The sequence below is a fragment of the Herpailurus yagouaroundi genome, unplaced genomic scaffold, assembly GCF_014898765.1.
Source record: "Herpailurus yagouaroundi ecotype Mexico unplaced genomic scaffold, PumYag 165, whole genome shotgun sequence".
NCBI lineage: Eukaryota > Metazoa > Chordata > Mammalia > Carnivora > Felidae > Herpailurus > Herpailurus yagouaroundi.
The window spans coordinates 24,291,017-24,318,168 of NW_024412406.1; the positions used below are offsets into that span (position 1 = coordinate 24,291,017).

The 27,152-nt window shown below is 40.8% G+C and overlaps 1 protein-coding gene across 3 annotated transcripts in view; it reads left to right on the forward strand.

The window, feature by feature from the left end:
* TOX (thymocyte selection associated high mobility group box) overlaps window positions 1–27,152 on the forward strand; it is a 310,418-nt gene that overhangs the window by 258,023 nt on the left and 25,243 nt on the right. For all 3 annotated transcript variants that reach the window (XM_040487734.1, XM_040487733.1, XM_040487735.1), the window contains 2 exons: window positions 1,531–1,812; window positions 15,976–16,206. In XM_040487734.1, the coding sequence (XP_040343668.1) occupies window positions 1,531–1,812; window positions 15,976–16,206 (513 nt within the window). The remainder of the gene's footprint in view (window positions 1–1,530; window positions 1,813–15,975; window positions 16,207–27,152) is intronic.

Genomic DNA, 27,152 nt, shown 5'->3' on the forward strand with positions numbered 1-27,152 from the left:
TACAAAACCGTGGGGCTGACCTAAGCCTTTGCCACGAGTGTGGGACGCCAGAGCCAGAGTGTAGGATGATACACAGAACCAAGTCGGAGCATTAAAAAAAAATTAAAAAAGGAAAAAAGTGGGGAGGCACCTGGCTGGCTCAGTCGGTTGAGTGTCTGACTTTGGCTCAGGTCGTGATCTCATGGTTCGTGAGTTTGAGCCCTGCGTCGGGCTGTATGCGGCAGCTCAGAGCCTGGAGTCTGCTTCGGATTCTGTGCCTCCCTCTCGCTCTGCCCCTCCAATGCAAGCAGACACCTCTGCAGTCTCGCCTTCAGTTTCAGATAGATCTAACTAGGTTGGTAAAATGACTAGGCGACATTGGTAGACAATGGTTTTATTACCAAAAGAAACAAAAAGAAGCCTGTGGCTAAGTAATTTAATTGACCTTTACAGTATTTCTATGTCATGGGAACATATGCTGACAGGCAATTATGGGGCATTCTGACACCATGTGAGATTTTTTTTTTCAATGAAACAGTAAAAGATATCATTATTAATTTTATTTTTTCAGTTCTGAAATGTAACCAGACGCCTCTTCATTGCCCTTCTTTTTCCATTTTTTTCTTTTTTCCCCATCTCTTGGTTTATAATCCTCTACCTGCATGAACTCCCCAACTCCCCTCAGAGTGAAAAAAATGAGCCACTTCTATAAGCAGGGCAAAATACTCATTAGTTTAAGTTTGAAAATGTCAGAGAAACGTTAAGTGAAATCCACCATACTCCTCTTATACAACACATTTGACCTCTAGATACGTTAAGAGCTTCATCCTCCAATGCTTTTAATTCTAATCCTTGCAGAGACAAAATTCATTGCTTGAATTACAAGAGTGAGTCTCATTAAGGCTAAAAAGCAGTGACCCAGATAGCATAATGGATTAATATGGTGACCTTGCAACTTTAGAGCTTTACTTTCAAATCTGACTGTGCAGTCAAACCATTGCAATAGTCAATTAATCAATTGGTTAATACCAGCCTGTAGTGTTCTGAGTCTGGAAGTTAGTAGATCATTTTAGCCAAAACTAGCCTATATAGAATTAAACCAAGAATCGTAGTACACTTAACTCGCAAAACCTTTCTTAAGGGATCAGAATAAAAGAAATAGTGTTTCACGAATGGTTGCAATGCTGTAAATCACTAATAACTATATAATGTTGAGACTCTAGGAAGCATCATTTTTGAAGCTTACGTCATAAATATCTACTAATGATATATGTTTGCATGTCTTTAAGAAAGTAAATATAATTAATCAGGTCTTGAGTAATGAAATGGGATGTTGACTGAATTCTCAAGTTCTATTCTTTGGGAACAGTGGCTTTAGGGTGATGTATATGTTAGGGTTCTTCTACGCTAGAGAGGGATTGGGGGTTGAGGTGGAAATATGCATAGTTCAGCAAGACATTCTACAGAGTTTTCGAAGTCTAAAGAATCAAAAAAAAATTTTTTTTCTGGAAATATGTTTGTGAAAAATGATTCCCATCTTTTTTTTGGTAGATGCAAGATATACGGAATCCAGAAGGAACTCAATATAGCTCCCACCCTCAGATGGCAGCCGTGAGACCAAGGGGTCAGCCTGCAGACATCAGGCAGCAGTCAGGAATGATGCAGCATGGCCAGCTGACCACCATCAACCAGTCACAGCTAAGTGCTCAGCTTGGCCTGAATATGGGAGGAAGCAGTGTCCCCCACAACTCCCCATCTCCACCCGGAAGCAAGTCTGCAACTCCTTCCCCGTCTAGTTCAGTGCATGAAGATGAAGGCGATGATACCTCTAAGGTATGACCAGGCCATTTTTAGGACCTATAGGAAATGCTTGTTGCCTAAAAGGACTATTCTTTAATACCTTCCTTGACCAGTGATGCATGCAAGTTTGTATCATCCAAATGAGAAATGTTGGTGGGGGACATACTTTTTTAAGAAGCATGGAGTTACAAACTGAATAGATTAAATCACTTGCTTTTCCAATTACATTTTTCAGTCCCCAGTAAATCCTTTAAATACAGATGTATGAAGCATTAAAGTAGATTTCACCCACAAAATATAAGGTCTGCATCGTGAGTAGGGAGAGTAAGTCTTGTAGAACTCAACATCCAGGGGCGCCTGGGTAGCTCAGTCGGTTAAGCGGCCGACTTCAGCTCAGGTCATGATCTCACGGTCCGTGAGTTCGAGCCCCGCGTCGGGCTCTGTGGTGACAGCTCAGAGCCTGGAGCCTGTTTCCGATTCTGTGTCTCCCTCTCTCTGACCCTCCCCCGTTCATGCTCTGTCTCTCTCTGTCTCAAAAATAAACGTTAAAAAAAAAGTTTAAAAAAATAATAAATAAAAAAAAAAGAACTCAACATCCAAAATGAAGCTTAATTCACCATTCAAAAGCATCTATTTTAATTTAACAATCTTATTTTAAAAAGGCAACATCTCAGGGATACAGTGATGGCTGTGTGTGCATGTGTGTGTGTGTGTGTGTGTGTGTGTGTGTGCATGCGCACATGTGCATGCGCACATGCATGATGGTTAGATCAAACCTTTGAGATTATTCGTCCCAACCATTTCATACTGAGAATGAGGAAGGTAAGGACCAGGGATATTCTATGACTCCCTTCCATTAGTGGAAGCCTGGGTGTTTCCTGGCTTACTTTCTGTTAACCCCATGCTAGTATGGTTGTCTGTCTCTCCCTCTGTGTCACATTAAGTTATCTGTACAGGAAGCTAAGCCTTAAGTGTCCTTAGATTGGAAAATTACCTGCAGAAGCTTTTAGATCTTTAAAATATCCCAGACAGCTTTTTTAAATGTCTGCACCAAACCCAAGTGCGTTCTCACTCAAAAAACACCAAAATAATCTTTTCATTACCTTGGTTATCAGTCAAGCATCTTCCAGATTTGTCCCATTTCTGGGAAGGACCCTTGTGCCCATTTACCATGCAAAATACTCACAGCTACAGGACTATTTCATATTCCTCCTTTTTCCTTTAATCTTACTAATGACTCGTCACTTGTGTCAGCCCTTTGTTTTCTCTTGACTTTTACAATAGTTTTATTTTAGGGGAAATTAATCTGTCAACATGCTACCAAAAACAACCTGGTAGGGATCTGACCTATATGGATAACTTTCCAATAGCTATACAATTTTTTTAAGTTTACTTAATTATTTTGAGAGAGACAGAGACAGTGCAAGTAGGAGAGGGGCAGAGAGAGAGAGAGAGAGGATCCCAAGCAGCCTCCACACTGCCAGTGCAGAGCCCAAGGTGGAGCTCAAATTCCCAAAGTCATGAGAGCATGACCTGAGCCCAAACTGAGATGGGCACTTAAACGACTAAGCCACCCCGATGCCCCTGCTATATTAGTTTTTTAAAGATACAGATAAATAGTGACTTAGATTTCTTTAGCCTAATGACCAAGACAAGGCTGCTGCGTCGACTATAATTTGTTATTCTCAGTATTCTTTTTTCTATTAATTTTTTTAACATTTATTTATTTTTGAGAGACAGAGAGAGACAGAGCATGAGCAGGGGAGGGGCAGAGAGAGAGGGAGACACAGAATCCAAAGCAGGTTCCAGGCTCCAAGCTATCAGCACAGAGCCCGATGTGGGGCTCGAACTCGCAAACCACGAGATCGTGACCGGAGCCGAAGTCGGACGCCCCACCAACTGAGCCACCCGGGCACCCCTTATTCTCAGTATTCTTGATGTTCTGGCATGTGGGCCTTGATCCTGGAAAAACGACATCTCCTGGGGCTCGCTAATTCCAAGAAATAGGACATGACTCCCCTTGTGAGCACACTTTTGATAAACAAACCAACCAATCCGAACACATACCCCTAGTCGTTCACTTTGTCAAACTCACAGCAAGTCGATATATCTCCACTGGACCAAGGATCAGACAGCTAGGAACCACCTCTGTAGCCCATAGCTCACTGATGTTGTTCAAACTGTCCAATCCTTATTCAGCGTACCTACCCTGCCTCACCCATCCCTTCCCACAAAAACCCCAAACAAGGCTCTGGGCCACGGTCTGCCCTCTCTCCGTGTCTGCCTCGTAAGCGCCCCCTTAACCATGTGCTGTGCCTTCTGTTTCTAGGTATCTGTGAATACAGGCTTCTTCCTTCATGACAGTCCTTTCCATGTCTGCTGTCTTACTACCCCTGATTAGAACAAGTCCTGGGGACGCTTTAGGACAGCTGCGTAGCCAAACATCATTGCTCATGCTGGTCCTGTCCACCTGCACAGCTTATTCCTATTGTCCGTGAGCCCGTCAGGTACAAAGGCCGGAGATTAATTGATATGACATAAATAATTTACGGGGCTAGTGACAGCCTGCCCTTTAGCTGGTCCTTGAGAGGACAAAATAATATTCTTAAGAAAACCTGTGTTATTCTAGCAGTATCTAACAGTTGATAGGTACCTGGCCTAAAGGTGAGCACCAAGAATTTGTTTGTGGCCAGTGATTTTGATATTGGATGACGCATGAATAATTCAAGTGAATTCCCTAAACATAAGTGCTATGTACCATATTACGAGGGGGAAAAAAAATCAATGTTCTTCCTATAGTAAAGATCAATTTGTGCATCTAGATTATATCTTTATCAGTATCCATTGCTGACATTTCAGGAAATTAGTGCAAAATTAGCATCTTCTGACAGTAAGTGGTATGCAGGATTATTCTGACTTAACAATATCGTTTTCCATACTCTTCAGCATATATTAGTAGAAGACTGAGTAGAAGCCAGAAATTCATAGAGTTAACATTCACGGATTCCGCCATTCCTATTGGCCCATAAGGTCCGTGTCTTGTAATGTTGCTGAGGCATGAGTTTGTATGTTTCACACCCGGCTGGTGTGAAAATTTACCAGTGCACATCCTATCCTGTCATTCAACGTCCACATCTCAAAATAACTTACAGCTCATCATGAAGTATAAGTATTGCACAGTAGAATTGGTACTCGGTTAGTGGTATATTTTTGAATTAGCCATGGGTGAAAGCTTGGGGATGGATTTCTTTTCTTAAGAAGCCATTTCTTAAAACGGCTCTCTGTCTATACACATATTGTCAAGTTCATATTTACTTCATTTTTTAAAGTGTATTTGTTTCTTTCGAGAAAGAAAGAACATGTGTACAAGGGGAGGATGGGCAGAGAGAGGGAGAGAGAGAACCCCAGGCAGTCTCCTCACTGTCAGCGCAGAGCCCGACGTGAGGCTCCAGCTCACGAACCGTGAGCTCACGACCTGAGCCGAAGTCGGACGCTTAACCAACTGAGCCACCGAGGCGCCCCAAGTTCATATTTGGTTTAAGTGTATTTTCCATCTTAAGAAAACCTACCTTCCAATTCCAGCTCCGCACACTGTTCTTCACCTTCTCTCCAGTTCAAAACCTTCCTCCCCGTTCATTCAACTTATATTTATTAAATGCCTGAAACCCCTCTGATGAAAATGTGCAAGCACTCTTCATCAAAAGATTAAACTGGCATTTTTTTTTCCTTTATCCACGAGCAGGATTTATATGGAAGGCACCGCAACAGCTCCCGTTAAATGTGAAAGAGCATTAAGTCAAAAAGATCACTTAAATCATTTCTAACAAGAGAACTAAAAAAGAATACTTCGTCTCATACCAGGAAAAAAGAAAAAGCTTTTAAAGCTTCCCTCTTCGCACTTTGAGCTCTCGTAAGCAATTAGGTATTAAATCCAACTTATCTAATTGAACAATTAAATGAAATGAGTTTGTTGTGACAGAGAGAAATATTGCAAATATATCAGTAAAATAAATTATCACCTTATAAACACTATCCATGGTCCCGACTGCTCTGGGGCTGTGTTGACAGCCTGAGGTCATAAACTACACGTACAGTAAAACATCAAAGAAACATAAACTTGGGGAGCTTGTGGTTCTAAGCCTGTAATCCAGCACTTGTAATACAACAGACACTGCGAGACACTTAAAGTATCTGCATTAGAAGTATATTTTTAGCACACTTTTCCCTTTCGGGAAATTATGGGCTAAGAACCACAGTTTATCTTTCTCCATCCTTGTACTTTCGACTTTTCTACTTCAAGTTTTACATGGGTCCCTTGTAAATGACATATAGTTAGATATTCTTTACCTTTTTTAAGTTTATTTATTTATTTTCAGAGAGAGAGCTCGAGCAGGGGACGGGCAGAGAGCGAGGGAGAGAGAGTCCCAGGGAGTCTCTGTACTGTCACTGAGGAGCCCAAGGCACCCGGGGCACAATCCTACAAACTGTGAGATCATGACCTGAGCTGAGATCAAAAGTCAGAGGTTCGACTGACCGAGCCACCTAGGTGCCCCTACTTTTAAATAAAACTGGCTTTATTTATATCGATATAAACTGATATAAACCCTAAAATATTTGGGTTTATTTCTCCATTTAAGTATGTTCCTTCCTATTTCTCCCACATATTCCATGTTCCTTTTTCTCTTTTTTACCTTCTTTAAGATTGTTCTTATTTCACTCATTCCATAATTTTACATTGTAATATGGGAAATTTTGTACTTTCTCTCCATTTAGTAGCTGCCTCTGACACACCAATGCATAAAATTCTAACATCGATTAATATATTTACTCTTATATTAACTCCAAACACCCCCCCTTCAGATTTATAGCAGAGCAGTTATTGCTGTTGTTTCAATCATAATTTAATTGAATTATGTCATTCAATAAACTCCATGAAGCATTATTTTTATCACTTTCACAGTCTTTTTTCCTTTAGCTATTTCTACATATTTAGTGTTTTCTTGCACCTGATACCGGTTTCCCTATGCCTTTAAAATTTGCTTTCTCGAGGGGCGCCTCGGTGGCTCAGTCAGTTAGGCACCCGACTTAGGCTCAGGTCATGATCTCACCTTTTGGGAGTTCGAGCTCCACGTCGGGCTCTGTGCTGACAACTCAGAGCCCGGAGCCTGCTTCAGATTCTGTGTCCCCCTCTCTCTCTGTCCCTCCCCTACTTGCTCACGTGCTCTCTCGCTCTCTCTCTCAAAAATAAACATTAAAAAACTTTTTAAATTTGCTTTCACGAGGAATATGGGAACCCTGATTGCCTTAAAAACTACTTTCCCTGTGTCTGGAATTTTAGGTTGCTAGTGACTCTCTTCAATCATATTGAAGATATTCTATTTCTCCATTGCATCCTGAGTTTTATGATTGCTTTCGAGAATTCTGCTGCTCCACTGTCTTTTCTTTGAAAGCAATCTGCCTTGATTCTCTGACTGGTTTTAAGATCTTCTCTTGCCTTTGGCATCTGGCAGCTTCACTGTGATGTGTGTGGGTCTTTAAACTTACCGTGAATTTAATATTTCTGTTTAAACCAGTCCCGGGGAATTTTCAGCCATTATTGTTTTTCAGATATTTGCCTCTGTCCCATCTGGCTCCTTTCTCATTCTTGAATGCTAATACATTATGCGCTAGACTTTCTTTCATCTTTTCCACTTTCTTGCCCCTTTGTCTTATATTCTGACTAATTTATTCATGTCATTTTCCCACTTCATAATTCTCTTTTCAGCTAGATGTGATCTGAAATTAAAGACGACCTATTAAGGGTTTCATTTCAATTATTTTGTATTTCTGGTTTTATGTGGTTCTTTCTCAAATCTGGTTGGGCTGTTTTTTTAGCTGCTTGTCTTTATCCATATATGTCACCCTTTTGTTCCTTCGAGAGTTCGCTAATTCCAGCACCTTCAGTCTTTGGAGGTCAGTTTCTATCATCCATAGCTGCTGCTGGCTCTTGCTTTTGATGCCATGTTTTGCTTTTGCTTTTTGGCTTCTAGAATAAAAGCTGATGTGCATTAGAACTTGATGAGGATTCCATCGGACCTTATCCACAGGAGGGTTCTTCTGGGAATGACTAGAACCACTCCTGGCTTGAAGTCTTTCCAGGTCACCCAAGTAGAACGCATTCAGGGTATCAGTCCTTAACAAATGCTGGTTTCTCTCCATGAATTATCACAAAAGATATTTTCCACTCTTCATTCAGTACCGTCCTTGCAGGTTCTGAGAGGGCGCATGTAGGGGAAGTTGTTTTATCACACCCTGGCACTGAGAGTCTAGTTATTTTCTGTCCTGACTTTGATAGGGACCCTCTTGTTAAGCACCTCACTTTCAGTCAGCCATGGGCTTTGTCTGCTATCTGTTGAACCTTTGACTCAACTTTACCAGGCTCAGCAACGATCTTGAAGACAAAAGCTGGCTTCTGTACTCTGCTCACTCCTTTGGGTCCCTGCTTTCACTTACTTTTTGCTTTTTTAAGAGTTTCTTACTAATCTGCTAGTTCATCAGTGCGTGTACTTTGCCATGCTGGGCAGAGAGAGGTTTTTTCCTCGGAGCAAATAGGCTAAGTCACTACAGCAACAATTAAATAAGCCTTTAGAAAAGTGCTTTTTATTTACCACCGTTCTGACGGCAAGAAGATTCCTGTACAAAGTAAAGATGATAAGCAGACAGGTTTCTATAAACACTGAGTGAAATCAAGCAATGTTAGAACCAAATGTCGAGTCACATTATCAAGCAATAGGACAGCAAATTGGGACCCCGAAGTCTCGTATTTTCCTCATTGAACTGTCTTTAGTATGCAGCTGTTCAACACTTCAGATGGTATAATATAATATGTATGATACTTTTAAAGAATTCCTTAGATCCCAGCCATTGAAAAAAATATTCACTCCTTATTTACCAAAAATAAAGTATCCCGTTGGTGAAGGCTGAGCCTAACAAAGTAGTTCTGGGGAAAAATAACAAAATCCAGTCAAATAGCCAGTTAGCACTCAATTCTAAATAGTTGTTCCTAAAATCCATTTGAGTAATTAAATCATACTAGGACGGAGTATTCTCAAGGTGTATATGTTCCTGGACGATTCACGCCCTAGATCGTTGAGCACACTTTATTAATTCGTGGAGTAAAAATAAAGTGAGATTGAACACAGGCACCTTGCGCATTCTACACACAGCAGGAGAAACCCTCTTTCCAAAAGAATAAGAAGTGAAAAGTATTGCCCCAGAGAGGCACATTTGGAACAGACCATGTGAATTCCACAGAATTGACAAATATAAATGTAATAGGTATATATAATTGCAATCGACTCTCCTCCTCACTTTCACGTACTTTTTCTGGACAGTGGCCCAAATTGTGTATCCTTACATAAGGCCACTGAGTACCCTTGCTGAACTCATCATCCTCAAGCAATACTCAGCTATGTTTGGCAGGATCAGGGATCCTTAAAAATGAATTTGCTTTATAAACGATGATACACATTCATACTGGTGAATCATTTCAGGAGTGTAGCATTTCATAAACCTTTTTTTTACAATTGATGTTTTGAGTCACTGAATGTACTGTTATTATTAATGATAATAATAAACCTGATTGCAAAATGAAAGAAGTATTATTGCAGCCTTGCTGATTTCAGAGTAACCAGATGACTTACTTTCCATGCTTATTTGAATTTATTCTCATAAGGGGATTTTGGACAGCATAATTTAGAGAGAAAAGAGAGAATGAATTTAAGCAGCAAAATTTTTCACTTACAGCAACAGCACCATCACAAAAAGTGCTGTGATATGTCCTGTTTCTATGGCGAAGATTTTATAATATTTACTTTATGTGATAAGAGTTATAAGTAGAGTTCCATGTTGTTTGTTCAGCCTATTATGCAGATGGTGCTTGATTAAAATCTATTTTAAACTCCAGCGATTACTGCAAGATAGTGTGCATTAAACAGCTCTCCCAGCTCCATTAAAGGCTTTGGGGCCGCGGCAGTTTATTTTAAATATGCTTATAGACGTTTCTAGCTTCTCCAGGGACATTTCAATATCAGTGATTCTCTTTCCTTGAGAGTCTTAACTCGTGTACTCTGTATTCTTAAGAAGTATTACCTAAGCAACACCGTTAACACACGCTTTTTTAAAGTGAAAAATTATTGTTTTCTTGTGATAAATAAGTTAAATACATCACTATAATTAAGCAATAAGACATGACAGGAGGGGGTTACCAGGAGCCTAAGGACACCTCCAGGGATTGTAGAAATAAATCTATGTCTACGAGTAAGTTACAGGAAGCCCATGCGTCTGCGTGAAGCTTATGTGAGAGTAATATTTATTTATGCATTTGTGTATGTATTTATTTATTCATTAGTGCCTTAATCGGATGTCAAGTAAATCTGTCGGTGATCAGGATTACAGTTAGGGCCATTACAACCCAGCCATGTTTTGGTTTTCATACAACTTTTACATTTGTTTCGAATGCCCTTTGTCTTGGAACTCTGAGCCTCTGCCCGGTGCTGTAAGATACAGCAGTGGACGTGTGTGGTGATCCACAGCATGTAGGACCCCATACCAAGGCTGGGAGAAATTAACAAGGCTGGGCACAGGAATGGCACCTGGTCCTTGCTTCGAATGTGCTTGTTGTCATCACGGGGAGTTTATACTTTTGCATTATACGGTTTCTTCTCTATTCGAGAGCTTATGATGTTGGGATTAAATTTAACGCTCTCACTTTAGAGCCCTAGTAACTTTAGAAATGTTGCGCTCTAAAACAGTGCCCGGTACACAATGCGGTACTGTCCATTGCAGTCGCCACTAGTCATGCATGACAGCACCTTCAAATGTAGCTAATTAAAATCAAATAAATAGAAAATACACTTTATCAGTTGTATGGCTCTAGAGCCATATGTGGCTAGCGGCCACCCTTTCCGACAGCCCAGAGAATATTTCCATCTTTCCAGAACATTCTATGAGACCGTGCTGCTCTCGACTTTAGAAGTCAGGGTCTCTTAGAAAATTAGGATGTAAAATTATAAGCTTTCATCCATCTAAGTAGGAATTCAGGATCTAGACAATACTCAAAATTAAGGTTCAGGGACCTATTACAAATCCATTTAGCTGATTTTTCCACCGTAATGATATTCATCATCGTGTTCATCCCAAGTAGTTGGTGGTCAAAAAAGCCAGGTGTCTTTCAAAATGCAATCTGTTACTGGCACGTAAGTGGATCCAAATTATAACGATTTTTTCCTCAAGGAGGCTTTGCATATGAGCAATGATCATGTGCTTTTCAAATACATGATGAAGCTACCTCCAGAAAGTAGGCCTTACAAATCCCCGGTTCCTTACACAGAATCTAAAACAATAGCTCATTTCTGTATCCTCAGGAACACAAGAAAAATGAAAAATAAATAATCAGGAGGTTCATGTGGCAGACACCCTTAAACTCACATAGCACTGCCCAAGTAGTTGGATGTATTAGATATCAAACCACAATGAGGATTTTTCATTCCATTATGCTGCACCCTAAAAACAAAGATGTTGTGCTTACCCAATAAGTCTTTATACAAGGAACACTGATTCCCTTCAAAGCACATTTTATTTTTTAAAAATAGAGAGATTTTGGGGAACCTGGGTGGCTCAGTCCGTTAGGTGTTCGACTTCAGCTCAGGTCACAATCTCATGGTTCGTGAGTTCGAGCCCCACATTGGGCTCTGTGCTCACAGCCCAGAGCCTGGAGCCTGCTTCAGATTCTGTGTCTCCCTCTCTCTCTGCCCCTCACCGCCTTGTACTCTGTTCCTCTCTCTCTCTCTCTCTCAAAAATAAATATTTTAAAAAATTTAAAAAAAAAATAGAGACCTTTCATAAATAGTGTTTGTTTTTGCTTTTTCCTCTTCTATCAGCCTGCGATGGAAGTCAGGGCATAGCTGAAATCCCAGTTCAGTTCCATACGGGCGATTCTGTAAGTAGTCAGAATATTATGATCCAAGAATATAGTTTTAGTGATCTACTGTAATTACTGAGGGAAAGACAAGTGAATCCTGAGACGTAAATATTTTGTGTGTAGCCTTTAGCTTGGCCGTCTCGGGTGCCAGCTTTCCTTAATGGCAGAGGTGGCTGGCCTAGGTGGCTCAGTTGGGTAAGCAGCCAACTCTTAATTCTAGCTCAGGTCATGATCTCGCAGTTTGTGAGATCGAGCCCCGCGTCAGGCTCCATCCTGTCAGCACGGGATTCTCTCTCTCCCTCTCTCTTGGCCCCTTCCCCGCTACTCTCTGTGTCTCTCTCAAAATAAATAAATAAACTTAAATAAATATCCATCGGTAATCAGTCAGTCAATCAGGCTTGCACCCGACTGTCCAAATAACAATTTAAAAAGGAAAGGTTGCATAAAGTTCAGCGGTTCGAAGACAATTTTGGACAGTGGAGGAGGGAAATTATTTAAATAATTTGGGAAAATCTTTTAATAAGTATATTTACATTGCGTCATAGGATATTGACTTCTGTGATTGACATTTGAGTATTTTCCAAAAAGATTGATAACCTCTGCAATCATAGAAATTTTAATACGTCACTAATTTTTTAACTGAAATTTCAAATGAGCCCAGGTGATATTCCATATGGATACGCATTTATTTTCCTACACTTTGTTCCCTGTTTCTAAATATTTTCAATCCTTGAAGCAACATGACCTCCAATATCATGATCCCTCCATTTTTTTAATATTCTTCATTGTGGACTTTGGTTAACTCCTTTCTATTTTTCTTTTTAATAAATATTTTATAATTACAAATATAAGAATCGTCATGTTTATAAAATATTATGAAAAATACAAAGAAGAAAATCATGAAGATTCAGTCTATAACCCAGAGGAATGACTATTAATGTATCAAATATTTTCTAAAAGTCTATTTGTTTTCTGTCTTACTACATATGTGCTTAATGTCCTAAAGCTCCCAAGTAAATTAGCATGGTTTAATTTCCTATAACAGAAACCACTTCTGCTTTGATTTATTCCTCCTCTAAGTTATGTTATTATTTTATGTTATAATTTTTATTACTATTCTAACAAATGTTAAGCACTTACTATGTGTTAGGAACCATGATAAGTGCTAGTGAACAAAATCACATGTGGACCTGCCCTAATGGTGCTTACAGTCTGGGGCGGGAGAAGATCTAACATTTAAATTATTATATAATTTCGTATGATGTGTATTCTCAAGGAAATGCACGGAACTATACAAGTGAATAACACGAACTTGACTGAGTTTGAGATACTTTAAGACTTGCACGCAGAGAAGCTCCTGGGTGGCTCAGTCAGTTGAGCGCCCGACTTCAGCTCAGGTCACGATTTCACGGTTTGTGGGTTCGAGCCCCGCGTCGGGCTCTGTGCTGACAGCTCGGAGCCTGGAGCCTGCTTCGGATTCTGTGTCTCTGTCTCTCTCTGCCCCTCCCCCATTCATGCTGTCTTTCTCCTCAAAAATAAATATAAACACTAAAATAACAAAAATAGAATTAAAAAATAAAAATACATAAAAAGGCTTGCAAATAGAAATGTCAACTAGCAGTCATGTCAGTGTGTTCAAAATTCAGGGGAAACATGAGTTTGACAGTTGTCCAGCAACAAAAGGTAATGGAAACTGTGTGCTTAGGAGATTACCTAAGTACAAACTCATGAGAGAAGACAGTTTACATCCTAATGTGCCTAAAAGACATCAGGAAGGCATAGTGGCCCTCGGTGACCTGACCTGAGAGCAAAGTGATGGGGAAGGCACACTGAAATGAGTTGCAGAGGCTGTGTATACCCAGCCCGGACAACCACGTGGAGGAGTTTAGTTGTGAAGAGAGGAAGGAAAGATACGGCCATGTGTATCCCATAGGAGCAAAGAGAAAGGTGACTTTTTGTTTGCTTTGTCTCTCAAGCAATTAAATACCAGTGGGAACGCTACAGTTGAGGGTGTGTCTGAGGCCAGTGTCTCCTACTCATAAGCATTCTGCTTCCTTAGTGTAGAGTAAAGCGCGGGCATCGAATATTATTTAGAAGTTTCTGGACAATTCTAATGGACAGCCGTATTGGAGAGCCACTGTTCTAGGTCATGTTTGCCCACCTTTTTAGTCTATAACTAACACCAGTTTGCCCAGGATCAACTCAGCCTTAACATGCTAGACCTCTCGCAGATTTACGTGGGGACCAACAATTTCACACGATCACCTCTCAGATCCATCCTGGGGAAGATATCTTCTAGCGTTAATCTACCTTCGTTCGCCGGGTTCAAAGCATCCTGTCCCCGCAGGGGTGCTTGATCTCCTTCAGTAGGCAATTTCAAAATGACAAGCTTTTAGTTATCTTTCTCACTAAAAACAAGGCAAAGAATTCATGTAGCTTTTTTTCCTGTCTCCCTCTAGTTCTCGGAGCAGATCTTTTAAACGATGACAGTGTGGCATCACAAATTTCTTTCCATTCATTCAGTGAATTTTTTTAAGTGCCTGCCATAATTAACATCTTAAAAGTTTTAAGCAAATATAAATATATACCATCTCAGTAACCACAAAATGGCACCGCAGCTGGTTTGCAGTAGAGAAAATGGAGGCCCAGAGAAATATATAATTTGCTCAAGATTACACAGGCAAAAATAGCAAAGGAGGGAATAAGTCTAGATCCTCTGGTGTCATATCCACTGGACCTCACGCTTGCTCTCCACTGCTGGCAGTCATTTTACACGAACTCCCCTGCCTAGCAATTTGTCTGGATAAGATACGTATTGCTTGTACATATGTTTGCAGAGAGGAAAGAAGGGGAAGGTGCAGCGTACCTCAATGTGATGATGGCAGCATTATCCGGAGAGAGCGCACATGTGCCTTTATGTTGGGGGGGGGGGGGCGCCTGAGCAGAGGATCCCAACGGAGGCAGCACTATTTGATATTTGTGGAGATTCGTAGAATCTTAGGGCCAGAGAGAAATCTTAGCCACAGTCTCCCATTCTATAGAGGTGAAGTCACACCACATATAATTAGCTAATGGCAAAGATAATATTCAAATGCAGATACCTTAAAGCCATTCAGGATGTCTTTTCCCACCTGCATCAGAATAACAATTGAAATCACCCAAATATCCATACTGGAGGACAAGGAAGACAATAGAACCAATTTTTAAACTGAGTGTAGAGCTGTTCTAGAAAGATCTGGAATCTAGAAGGTCTCCAGAGATGCACTGTCCAATATGATAGCCAATGTCCACATGTAACTATTTAAGTTTCAAGAATTCAAAATGAAATAAAACTTTAAATTTTGCTCCTCGGGGCGCCTGGGTGGCGCAGTCGGTTAAGCGTCTGACTTCAGCCAGGTCACGATCTCGCGGTCCGTGAGTTCGAGCCCCGCGTCGGGCTCTGGGCTGATGGCTCAGAGCCTGGAGCCTGTTTCTGATTCTGTGTCTCCCTCTCTCTCTGCCCCTCCCCCGTTCATGCTCTGTCTCTCTCTGTCCCAAAAATAAATAAACGTTGGAAAAAAAAAATTTAAATTTTGCTCCTTATTTATTCCAGCCACACTTCAAGTGCTCATTAGTTACATATGGCAAGTGGCTACTATAGAACTTTATCCTTATTACAGAAAGTTCCACTGGACAACACTTATCTGTCTAGATGATGCCAGTCTCTAAACCATGAGCATTGCTAGCCTTCTATAGACCTAAGTGCAACATCAAACGTCCTTCAACTTTATTATTGGACACGTCACCCACCATGGTTTTAAAATCATAATTAGGAAAAAAAAGGCTAAACTGCCCCAAAGAACACAAGTTAGATGGATCATACAATAGGGTCACTACAAGAGGAATCCACTGCCGTCACAGTTACAATGCTGCTTCTCATTCAGCTTCCTGAATGGGAAAAATGAGAAGTTGACGGGTAAGGGATATTTAATGGTATAACAATAGTAGAAAAAGAATCAATAATGCTATTTGAAAGGTATGTAAATTAGGCTGAAAGAAGGATAAATATGGCAACTGCAGGAAATGTGAAGGTAGTTTTATCCAAAAACCAACAACAGCGACAAACCCAGGTGCCCCTGAGGAATGTCTGTGTTTGCGTGACGAGTATATCCGTGTAAGCCACCAAGGAGATCAATATGATATGTTGCCAAATATTCTTAGTTCCTCCATAATTCTGATTTGATTTTTTATTTCAGATCAATGGTGGAGAGAAGCGACCTGCATCTGACATGGGGAAAAAGCCAAAAACCCCAAAAAAGAAGAAGAAGAAGGACCCCAATGAGCCTCAGAAGCCTGTGTCTGCGTATGCATTGTTCTTTCGTGATACTCAGGCTGCCATCAAGGGCCAAAATCCAAATGCTACCTTTGGTGAAGTCTCTAAAATTGTGGCTTCAATGTGGGATGGTTTAGGAGAAGAGCAAAAACAGGTAAGAAAAAATGCAAAGTGGGCTGGTGGGAATCAACGTGGTTTAAGAAAGAGTATGCACTCTAAAAAAAAAAAAAAAAAAAAAAAAAAAAAAAAAAAACAGCTTCGGAGGACTGTGGGTGAAGTTTTCCGATACCAGAATTAAGGCTGAGAATGCGCCCTGTCCGAACCGGACTTCAAGAGACTTTCACATAAGTTTATACTCCTTTACTACTCTTTCGTAAATAGCACGTTAGTTTCCTTTGTTTCGAAGTTTATATACTGTAGTTACTACTGGAAGGACTTTTACATGTCCCAGCCAGGATTACATCATTCCTTAACATTGCCAATGTGATCATAAAGACTGAAAAAAAAAAATACTGAAAGTATTTTGAAAACTGTATACACCTCTCTCGAGCACTTATTATGTACCCTTTGGTCATCAAAACCCTCTTTGCTCTTTGCCAAACGAACCTTAACCATTCCCTAAAGACCACCAGAGCCTGTTATTCAATCCCACGTATACTCGTATTTTTAGGCTGTGTTAAATGGGACCAGATGCCTGGTTATATTCTTCTGGTGTGGATTGCCACGATGTGAGGACCATGCTTAGGGAGGGCCATGTGGAGCATCTCAGCCACAGCATAAGTAGCCCAGAAGGTCTTAAGGATGATGGGAATCACAGAGAGAGCTAAGAGCTCAGTACACAGATGTAGCCCACCTCAACGAAGAAGCAATACTGATCCCATATTTCTAAACCATGGAGTAGATTGCCATGATCACCATCTCGAATTTCATTGTCAAAAAGAAAAAAAAATAGGCAAGCATTATTAAATTACAGTCATTGAAACAATTACATGGATGCACCTTCAGCTGTTGCAGAATACGGAAAGGTACGAATAATGGTGTATTAATCTCACATTTGACTCTTGGTAGAGACCTTCACCTTTCCTCATCAGGTCCAGGGAAGTGGGTAAGCAACAGAAAGTCTCAAAGCTATATACATCTAGAAGCACCTGGATCTTGTGAGTATGGATCAACATCTAAATGTATATAGTTCCTTACTCTTCTCAGAAAACTTTCACATGATTTGTCTCATTGGTTCTGCTGAGTGCTCATAGACACTTTTATCTCAATTTTGTAGACCATGAAATAGAGCCAGATAGTTAAATTCATTCATGTATTCATTTAACAAGTGTTCGCTGAGCATTTACTATGTGCCCTGAGGCACTGTTCCGGACACCGGAGGTCTGGCAGAGAACAAAACAGAGTCCCTCGTTCCGCTGAATGGTTCATCTAAGATTACTTGGCTGGTGCATATAGTTACTGTGACTAGAACTTATCATTCTCTGCAGTCAGTTATGGTGGTGATGGTAGACCAGTTGCTAAGGAACATAGAACCTGCCCTTCCTCCCAGTTCTCCCGAAGCCTTCTTTTCTGTCAGTCAAAGCTACCTTTTATAGTCTGAAATATCCATATATTTTCTTATGTCCTTTCCAAGATTGCCAGCCCAGAGGTGACTTCACAGGAAGGCACAGGCCTACAGTGTGGGCCACCATCTTGCAAGACTCATCTTCCAGGACAGAAAACACCCCACTGGAACATTGTGCACTCATTTAAAACATCCATCTCACTATTAAGAGGGTGGTCGATGTATTCTGTGATTCTGCTGAACCCCTAATACAGTTGTTTGGGGGTTTTAGAGCTGATTTCTAGCCTATCACAGATAAATTCGCTCCCACCCTCCCAAAGCTGAGGTATGGTTCCCAGCTGATGTTGGACATTCACTGGTGGGATTCTGCAGTGACTTCATTCTTCCACTCAGTAGAGCGTTGCTGAACGAGGAACTAAGTGCACATGAGACCAGGAATCCCAACCCCATTCCTGCCTGGATTTTGTAACCATAATGCCTCCCAGCGCCATCCCTGATGCCACACAACGGGATGTACCCCTGTCTCCACTCTGATCACCCCTGTGTGTATTCTTAGCTAGGTACCAGGCTCCAATACTATAAACTCCTTTGCTTGGTGAGATGAAATTTCCCAGAGGAGACATTCAGAAAGTGATTGCAGGAAGTCTCATTCATCAGAGGACACACGTGATTCTGTCCTGAAGACCCAGCCCTCCCTCCACCCAAGACTCAGCTGGTGGGGGGGGTGGGGGTGGCGGGGGTGTTGTTCCAAGGCACGTATGTGCTTCTCTAGCTTCGGCTTTGCCCACAGTTTTACTCCACGAAACATCTGTGTATCACCCGTCTGACTCCTCTTATCTCTCTCCCTGACCCCAGATACCTTTTCCTAATTGTTTCCCACATTCACTAAAGGAACTCAAGAGCTCGTGTGATTTGAAGACCAGTGGTTTCAAAGGGGGAAGTGTACAAAGACCCTCCCTAGCCCACGATTGGGCCTTCACATTATCACCGTGAAAAGTCAGTGCCTATACCCGTGTTTCCGGTGGAAAAGAATAATGCTCATATGATGAAAATCGGGTCGTTCCTCAAGGCAGCAAATATAATGCTGCAGGTTGTTCCCACTAATTCTATTATAATAAGGCCGTTTATTTTTATTATAGCAAGAGGGGAACATTAAGATAATATTCCACATTCTTTTTGTGTGACCATATAAAGCATTCACAGGCCCAAAGAATATGAGCTTCTCTATTCTCAACTGTCATGTTAAAAAGGAAAATTACTCCCATTCTCCCATACTGCCTTTCAAATCGGGGCTGAGCCTTTCTAATGTAACATTATGATGTAACATTTGAGGATTTATAATTGTATACGTGTGATGACACGTATACTTTTTCCGCTTTCTCTTTTGCGTTTTCTTTGCCATGTAATAAGTGACTTGTAATGAGTCCACCTTTAGGTTCTCTCTTAGCAGAAATATTCAGGGTTTGGGGGAAGAATTTGTTTTACAAATAAAGGCTGGGGGCGCCTGGGTGGCTTGGTCGGTTAAGCGTCCGACTTCGGCTCAGGTCATGATCTCACGGTCCGTGAGTTCGAGCCCCGCGTCGGGCTCTGGGCTGACAGCTCAGAGCCTGGAGCCTGTTTCGGATTCTGTGTCTCCTTTTCTCTCTGCTCCTCCCCTGTTCATGCTCTGTCTCTCTCTGTCTCAAAAATAAGTAAACGTTAAAAAAAATTTTTTTTAAATAAATAAAAAATAAAGGCTGAAATTACACAGCAGTTGGCCTGTATAACTCATTGGATATTTGAAAGCAATTTCATAATCAGAATCCAGGTGTTAAAAAGCTATGCCAAGATTGTTGGCATATACCTTATTAAATAAAATACCTTATTTAAAATACCCATCTTTTTCTCTTATTAAAAAAAAAAGTTAAGGGGTGCCTGGGTGGCTCAGTCGGTAAAGCGTCTGACTTCAGCTCAGGTCATGATCTCGCGGTTCGTGGGTTCGATCCCCACATCAGGCTCTGTGCTGACAGCTCAGAGCCTGGAGCCTGCTTTGTATTCTGTGTCTCCCTCTCTCTCTACCCCTCCCCTGGTCTCTCTCTCTCTCTCTCTCTCTCCCTCACTCTCACTCTCTCTCTCTCTCTCTCTCTTGCTCTCAAAAATAAGCATTAAAAAAAATTTTAAGTTGATATTTAAGAAGTTGAGCACCATGGGGCGCCTGGGTGGCGCAGTCGGTTAAGCGTCCGACTTCAGCCAGGTCACGATCTCGCGGTCCGTGAGTTCGAGCCCCGCGTCAGGCTCTGGGCTGATGGCTCAGAGACTGGAGCCTGTTTCCGATTCTGTGTCTCCCTCTCTCTCTGCCCCTCCCCCGTTCATGCTCTGTCTCTCTCTGTCCCAAAAATAAATAAACGTTGAAAAAAAAAAATTAAAAAAAAAAAAAAGAAGTTGAGCACCATTACCAAATCAAGGTACTGGGAGCAGCGTGGGTCACTCACAGGGCTTGTCCCCAGGCTCTATGCTCCTTTGACTTAACAGGGGTTCAGCATAGCTTTTCCTCTCCTCGTAAAAGCTGATCTTGCTTACTAAAGATAGGGAGGCTGAAGAGTTTGCTACAAAGTATGGTTTGGTAAGGCCCAGTGGATGCAAGCCCATCCCAGGCACAAGCAGAGAGAGGGTCAAATGAATGAAATCAGACACTGTGCTTACAAAAGGGAGCGTATCGCAGCAGACGGGCCACTGCCCTGCTGCTATGTGGCAGCTTTTCTCCCCCACTTTGCAAGAATTGCCAGCAAAGCGAACATGCCTGCCTCGAATGCACATTTGGGCATTGAGAGAATTTCAGCGGCATCTCCCAAAGTGTTATTATGTGTATTACCACCTGTTCTTTCCCTTTATGTTGACTCACTGTGCCAACATCACATAGTATCTCCGTTCCGAACTTAAATTAATTGTATTTTTACTCATCTAATATTCAAATTTGGGAGCACACACACTGCTATGTATTTTTAAAAGAATGTTGCTGGAGCCGATTAGAGGCAGACCATTAAACTTCAAAATTTAGGCGTGTTGCAAGAGCCCCACGTGATGCTATTGGCATTGTGTAGGCAGCTGGTTCGGGTAGGAAGCTAGGATTTCACGTGCCACAATTGTTCACAAATCCTGTTGTCATAATAGCCCACAATTATGAACAGCTACAGATATAAACACAAACTGGGGAAAAATGGACAAAATTATTGATGATTTATTAGGGGCTCAGAAAATTACAATATTTAAGGAAAAACAGCTATTAGTGAGATTACGATTGAACGTTTTCTTGACAGCCAGAGAGAACATGACTAATAGAGCCGCTGTATGTTTATGTCACATGCTTCCTCATTGTGGAGGGTGGGCGGGAATGAGAAAGTACAGCAGAAGGGTGGATCTTTATTTTCAGAATCCATGGTGAGTGAGCAACTATATGCACTTTGGTTTCTGCGAGGAATCTCTCAAAGAAGAAGAACCAAAAGGAAGCTGAAAGAAGTGACAAAAGTCCTGCGGGAACACAAAACCTCCCTTATGAATCATCCCCACCAACACCACTGAACAAACGTCACGTATCCGAGATCTCTCCATCTGCATCCTTTGGAAGATGGTGCTGAACTCGGAATGGAAGCAGAATTGCCTTTGCGATTCCTACCAGAGGTTTTAAATGCTAATGAATCGTAAGACAATGGAGAGCCCATTTCGGAAGCATGCTAAGTTGTTCAGAAGGCACCAGATGGAGAAAGGGAAATAAAGCAGAAGTATTGCTGTGATGCTGGTCTTTGCTACTTATCTTCACTGACTGGAACCTACGGAGAATGAAAAATAATGACTTAACAATATCACACCCTGTATATTAGGCTCCTTGGAGTTTCAGCAGCCCTCAGCATCTTTTTTAGGAGGTCTCAGCTAAATTTCTTATCTGTCCCTGTGATTTCTGAATTCTCTGATTCCGGTCACCGCACTGTAAGATCTGGGTCCACAGTGACAATAGAGAACGAACCAAGCCCTACTAAATTAAGGAGTCTGCCCAGCGTTGAAGCAAGAGGGATTGGTCCGAGGAACGATAAAGGGTTCTCGGGTCCTTTTTAGCCACAGAAAGTCAGCTCTTAAGTGGAAGAGGAAAGTCACCTTAAATCAGAACCAGATGTAAATTACTAAATGAACCTCAAGTTCCTAATTGGAGACACAGGCGGGCTGTAATACATTTAGCAAATTACAAACAAAATGTTCTTGTTTACATTACATTAAATGGCTTTAAAGCTTCAGCCAGAGAGCTAAATAAACATGCTGTTATGCTAAAAATGGAGCGGAAGGCCTGTTCAGAGTTTGGTGTGTTCGGAGAAACCACAGCCCCCGGTGCCCAGGGAGTATATTTTTGTAAACGTTGGTCCCGTCGTGCATGGAAGAGGAGAGTCGATTTACCTCCAGATCCAGAACCTAATGAGCAGATATCACTTGCAGGGAAACTGTTGGAATACTGTAACATATGCCTTCTTTCAGGATGCATAATTCATATCCAAGGATATTAGCCATAGCAGTTCAGCTCAATAGCAACACCTCATTATTTTATCCCTCAGTATTTATTCCTATGTTTGACGCCTCATGAAATTACTGTTAATGTGTTTATATAAGGGCAGATCTGACACAAGTGGCAAGAATGTAATTTCCTACTCATTCTTTCCTGCTGCCGTGTCCTCTTCCCCTGGTAGAAGCGGCAAGTGTAAATAGTTAATTTGCTTCAATTATGAGCCTGTCCTGCTAAATTAGAAGCAGCAGGGATATGAAGAGCCAGAATTATACTTATGAGGCAGCTGACAAATCCTCTGAGCCCATGGAATCAAATCATTTACTCCTCGTTGGTGCTCCAACACCCACTACATAAAGGCTGCCGGGGTTTTCTCCCCCTTATCTTGCAGTAAAATTTGGATTTTGCGTCAACACCACTTAAGGTTAACTAAAATCCTGTGGTGCTGTAACATGCACACGTGTGTTTATCTCAGCCACTTCCTTATAAACGCTAATGCACTTGGCCTTTTTTTTTTTCAACTAGGAGTACAAGATACGTGAAACAATTGTTCATTTATAAACTGTAGAATATAAGAACATTTTAATTCATGAGAATGTGACACTGAGCAATTAAAAATGTGAGATGAAATGATGAGCATGTTTTGCTTCTAAAATGCAGGTATATATATATGCAGGTATGTGTGTGTGTGTGTGTGTGTGTGTGTGTGTGTATACACACATATAACTGTCGGTACATAACGGGATTATTGCACGCAGGCATGAACGTACGTAGTACAGATGTAGAAACATCCTTTGCTCATACACAGTGGAAACGCATCGCACTTGAAAGTTTCCACGGCACTGATGCAGAGAGAACTTGAGCAAAATACTCATTCGAGCTGGTTGTGCTTTATGTGTTATTGGTGAAAATACTCGAAGTGGTCGGGTGACATATCTGTATATCAAATCCTCTGTTTCCACTGATGTGCATTTCAGTGTGGAAGATGTAATTCAGTACTTTATCACGAGCACTCATGCTTACACTCACAAAAGGAGAGATCAGGAACGAGAGGGTCTACACTCGGTCGCAAATGTTTCCTGGGCACATAGTAGATGTCCCAAGCAAGGCCCTGTGTCCTGGGGCTTCAGCTGTAGACAGTACAGTGGGGTGTCTGACTCATCGAGAGGAGTTCCCCGGCAGCTAGGAGGAGCCACTGAGGAAACAAAGGTGGATCTTTGATACTGGGTCAGTTTGGTTCACCTCATGGTTTTGCTAGATTTGTCGAAGGATATTGGGTAAAAGAACTATCCATTGCAGTCTGTGCTTTCTTATCTGTAAAATGAGAGTAATAATACCACTGCAACCTTCTTGTCAAAAGAATTAAAGACTCTAAATTTACAGACAGCCTGACCCACACACAAAATGCAGACAGTAGAGGCATGTTTTTAATGCCTTTTTTGATTCCGTAGCTTCTGTGCCTCGCGTCACAGCCGGCACATAGTAGGCACTCAACGAATCGTTAAGTGTAACTGAATGACATCCTGCTCGCCCCAACCATCCTCATTTAGTAAATCAACACGTATATTGTGGAGTCATTGTTTTCAGAAAAGAGCTTGCCTACCATTCTGTACACGTTGTTGTATAGACCATTTAGATGGACCAGATGGTCAGCCAAAGAATTGATAGTAAGACTTTTGTCACATTGTATGATGTTTTCGTTCCTTTGAATACTACTTTATAAATTTCTTTGAGTTCCGGAATGCTTAAGAAAATGCTGAGCAAGTGACACGTGATGGAAATTTAACCACATGTAAGTACTAAGTTCTATATAAAATACAGATGCACTTGCTCTGTCTTAAATAATAACAGTATTGAAAGAAGCTGAAAACGTTAATTTCTAAAGGATACAACAGGGAATTGTGATTATTATTTCTTATACACAACTGTACTTCTAAGCATTTTCTATAAATATGGACTGGTAGTGGGGACAAAAAAGAAAAATAACCCTACATTTGAAGTCAACCAAAAAGAAAAATGCCTTTAGGTTTTTTTTTTTTTTCTTTTTGTAGTGTTTGAATAGAATACAGAATTGGAAGAATTATACATTTTTCTCTTATTATTATTACTGTAAAGGCTTGGTTGAAATAAACTATGACTATGGAGATTAACTAAGGGCCAGAGCAGAAAAGAAGGAAGGAAGAAGGAATTAAACGGTATTTAGATTTTCCTTTTTTTCTATGAGTAAGATGGATTGTTTGGGAAAAGGAACAGAAAGTAAAAAAGGAAAATGACAGATTGTACTAGACTTTTTTCCTATTTGAGTTTATCGTTTTCACTGATACCGAACTGCTGACTTTAATTAGGGATTAACAGCCTATAAAAACATGTGTTGATGTTGGTATTTAGTGCATTTCAGAAATGAATCCGTGAATCACTAGATTATATGAACAGAGTTTGGGTTCTCCAGAAATGCTATTTGACGTCCATCTACGTATGCTTTAGATTAGCCATCATTTATGTTTCAGTTTAACCACTAAGATGCAGTCCTTAGATAGGATATGGTAGCTCTCTTAAAAGAACAAACCACAGCCTATAACTAAGTTAGGACAGGATGGATTCAAAAGTGTTTGGATGAGCTGGGGAAAATGATAAATGATGTATTATGATTTTTAAATCCTCATCTGGCCAACTTTGCACTTTATTTCAAACAGCTGTCGACCATTTGGAAGCCATTTTGTAGCTCACCCGAGTACTAATATTTACTGTGTGAACCACATATCTTTAAAATATTTGTCTTTCCCTGAGAGAAAGAGAGAGAGAAACTGTTTCTTTCCCAGACTTGACTTTGACATAAATCAGACCCATCTTCCTAGGTTAGATGGTTTGATCCCTGCAAGGCTTGTTCATTGCCAAGTGCAGTCAGCATCATCTTCGGTTTCTGCAAGTAGGAGACTTTCTGCATCCATGAATAGAGGCTTTGAAACATTTTTGAGGAACTTTTTACTGGGGAGTTTTAAATAACTGTTCTAAAGTAAGAGTTTCCCACTTCACCTGTATGAGGAATTCTTACACAGTTTCATCATTCTCTCACACATCCAAGGCCTTTCTTCGGACGTATATGTCAAATCTAGAATTCAGAAAGCATCCATGTGCAAGTTTAGAAGGTAACATCAGTAAGACATACAGGTTATATAATAATGGAGCCGTTAGGTAGTTCTCAAAGGTGAAGGTTCTAAATTACTGTCAGGGAAACCACGTCAGATTTTAATTTCACTCTGGGCTACTCCCCTTTAACCGCAACTACAGAAACAGACCTCTTGAAATGACCACCCTTTGAATCCTCCTTCTGAACATCTGCAGCTATGCAGGAAAGAGCAGGCCGATCAATCCACGTAATAGGACGTGATGAGTTTACTCTTTTCTAAAGTGCTATCTGGCCACTGTTGCGATGATCCCACATAGCCAATCATCAACAGGCAATAGGGAGCCATTTCTAGAAAACAGGGCGCTCTGCATGCTAGTCAGGTATCCTGTAACAACATCGATCCCAGAGTGAAACCAGGGGGCACATATCCAGCCCAAAACATACTGAGTTAGCCACCTTTCTCCACTGGTTGTTAATCAACAAATTTCAGGAAAGTTAACACTTTGTGTGAGGTTGACTCCCAGGAGCCCAGCAAAGGGTCGGCACTGGAGTAACACTGTTGCTGTTTCAGTAGAAACCAAATGCAAGAAAGATGATAGATGCTATAATCAGGCCTTCTGACAACACCATCGTATCTACTGATACTTAGAAAATGATGCTTCGGTCAACGCCATGGGCCAAAGGATGTTGTGTTCGCCTGTAGGAGTTCAGCGAATCCTCGTTAGCTGACTGGGGGTCACTTGGAGTAGCGTGTTAATGAAAATGTGATGGAAATGTTTTGGGTATACAAGTGGATATTACCATCGAAGACATATTTACTAAATATTTGCTTCAGAGTCCTGAATAGCATCTCTGTCTATGTGGGGACAAAACCCTCTCAAAACAGCTTTAAGGTATTAACAGCAAATGTAAACAGTGTCAGTTGAAGATCACGAATTATAAATCATGTCTTGGAGCAGAGGTTGAAGGGAAAACTATAAACAGAAATCTGTCTCTCAAGAAAAAAATAAATCAATAAAAAGCAGGAGAGCTCTGTGTCTCTGACTGACGGTGGCTGAACCAAGATGTATAATATACACATACCGTACTACTCAATGGCATTTGTTGCATGCCGGCATTTATTTGCTTTGACGTGCGAATTTTCAAAAGAGAATCTGAATTTGACTTCCAATAATTAGCTTAGTGAATTCCCAATACTCTTGTACTTGAACCAAGGAATGTATTGGCTTTTTACTAACAAACTTCTTTTGCGTTTCTTTGGTTTTGTATTTAGTAAAGATGGCACAAGGATTATATGATGATATTGTACGGATTCATAATTGCCTTATCATGATTGCCTTTTATTATACCAAAATACAGAAGTCGAGGCTGAAGACCTCCCAACTGAAAAACAATTAGCACCTTCATTTCATAGGGTCTTTTATAATTTGGTTGACAAGGTTAGTCATTTGTTTACCTTAAATGTTCTGCTTTAATTAATATATTCATAAGCAAATAATATTTCTCAGATCTTGAATTTCACAGTCAGCGACTGGGCTCAGCAAACCACCTTTGGCATTAGAAACCATAAATTGACCTCCGCTGCCAACATGGGCAGGTATTTCGTCTTTAGACATCATTTATATTTAACTACGCTGACTAATTCTAAAGCCACTTTTCAATCCTGATCTGTGTCTGTTTTTGAGCTCGGCATTACAAAATATTAGCCAAGCCTCATTCCCCGCTGTGAAATTCAAGATGTGGGAAATTTAAAATAGTTGTATTGATGAAAATACATTTCCATTTACACAGTAAATGGTGAAAAATATTTTATTCTTTAAGGCTGATTTCAAAAGGTTGCCAAAAACAGATTCTAAAGCCTTGAAAGGATCAACTTAATGGTAG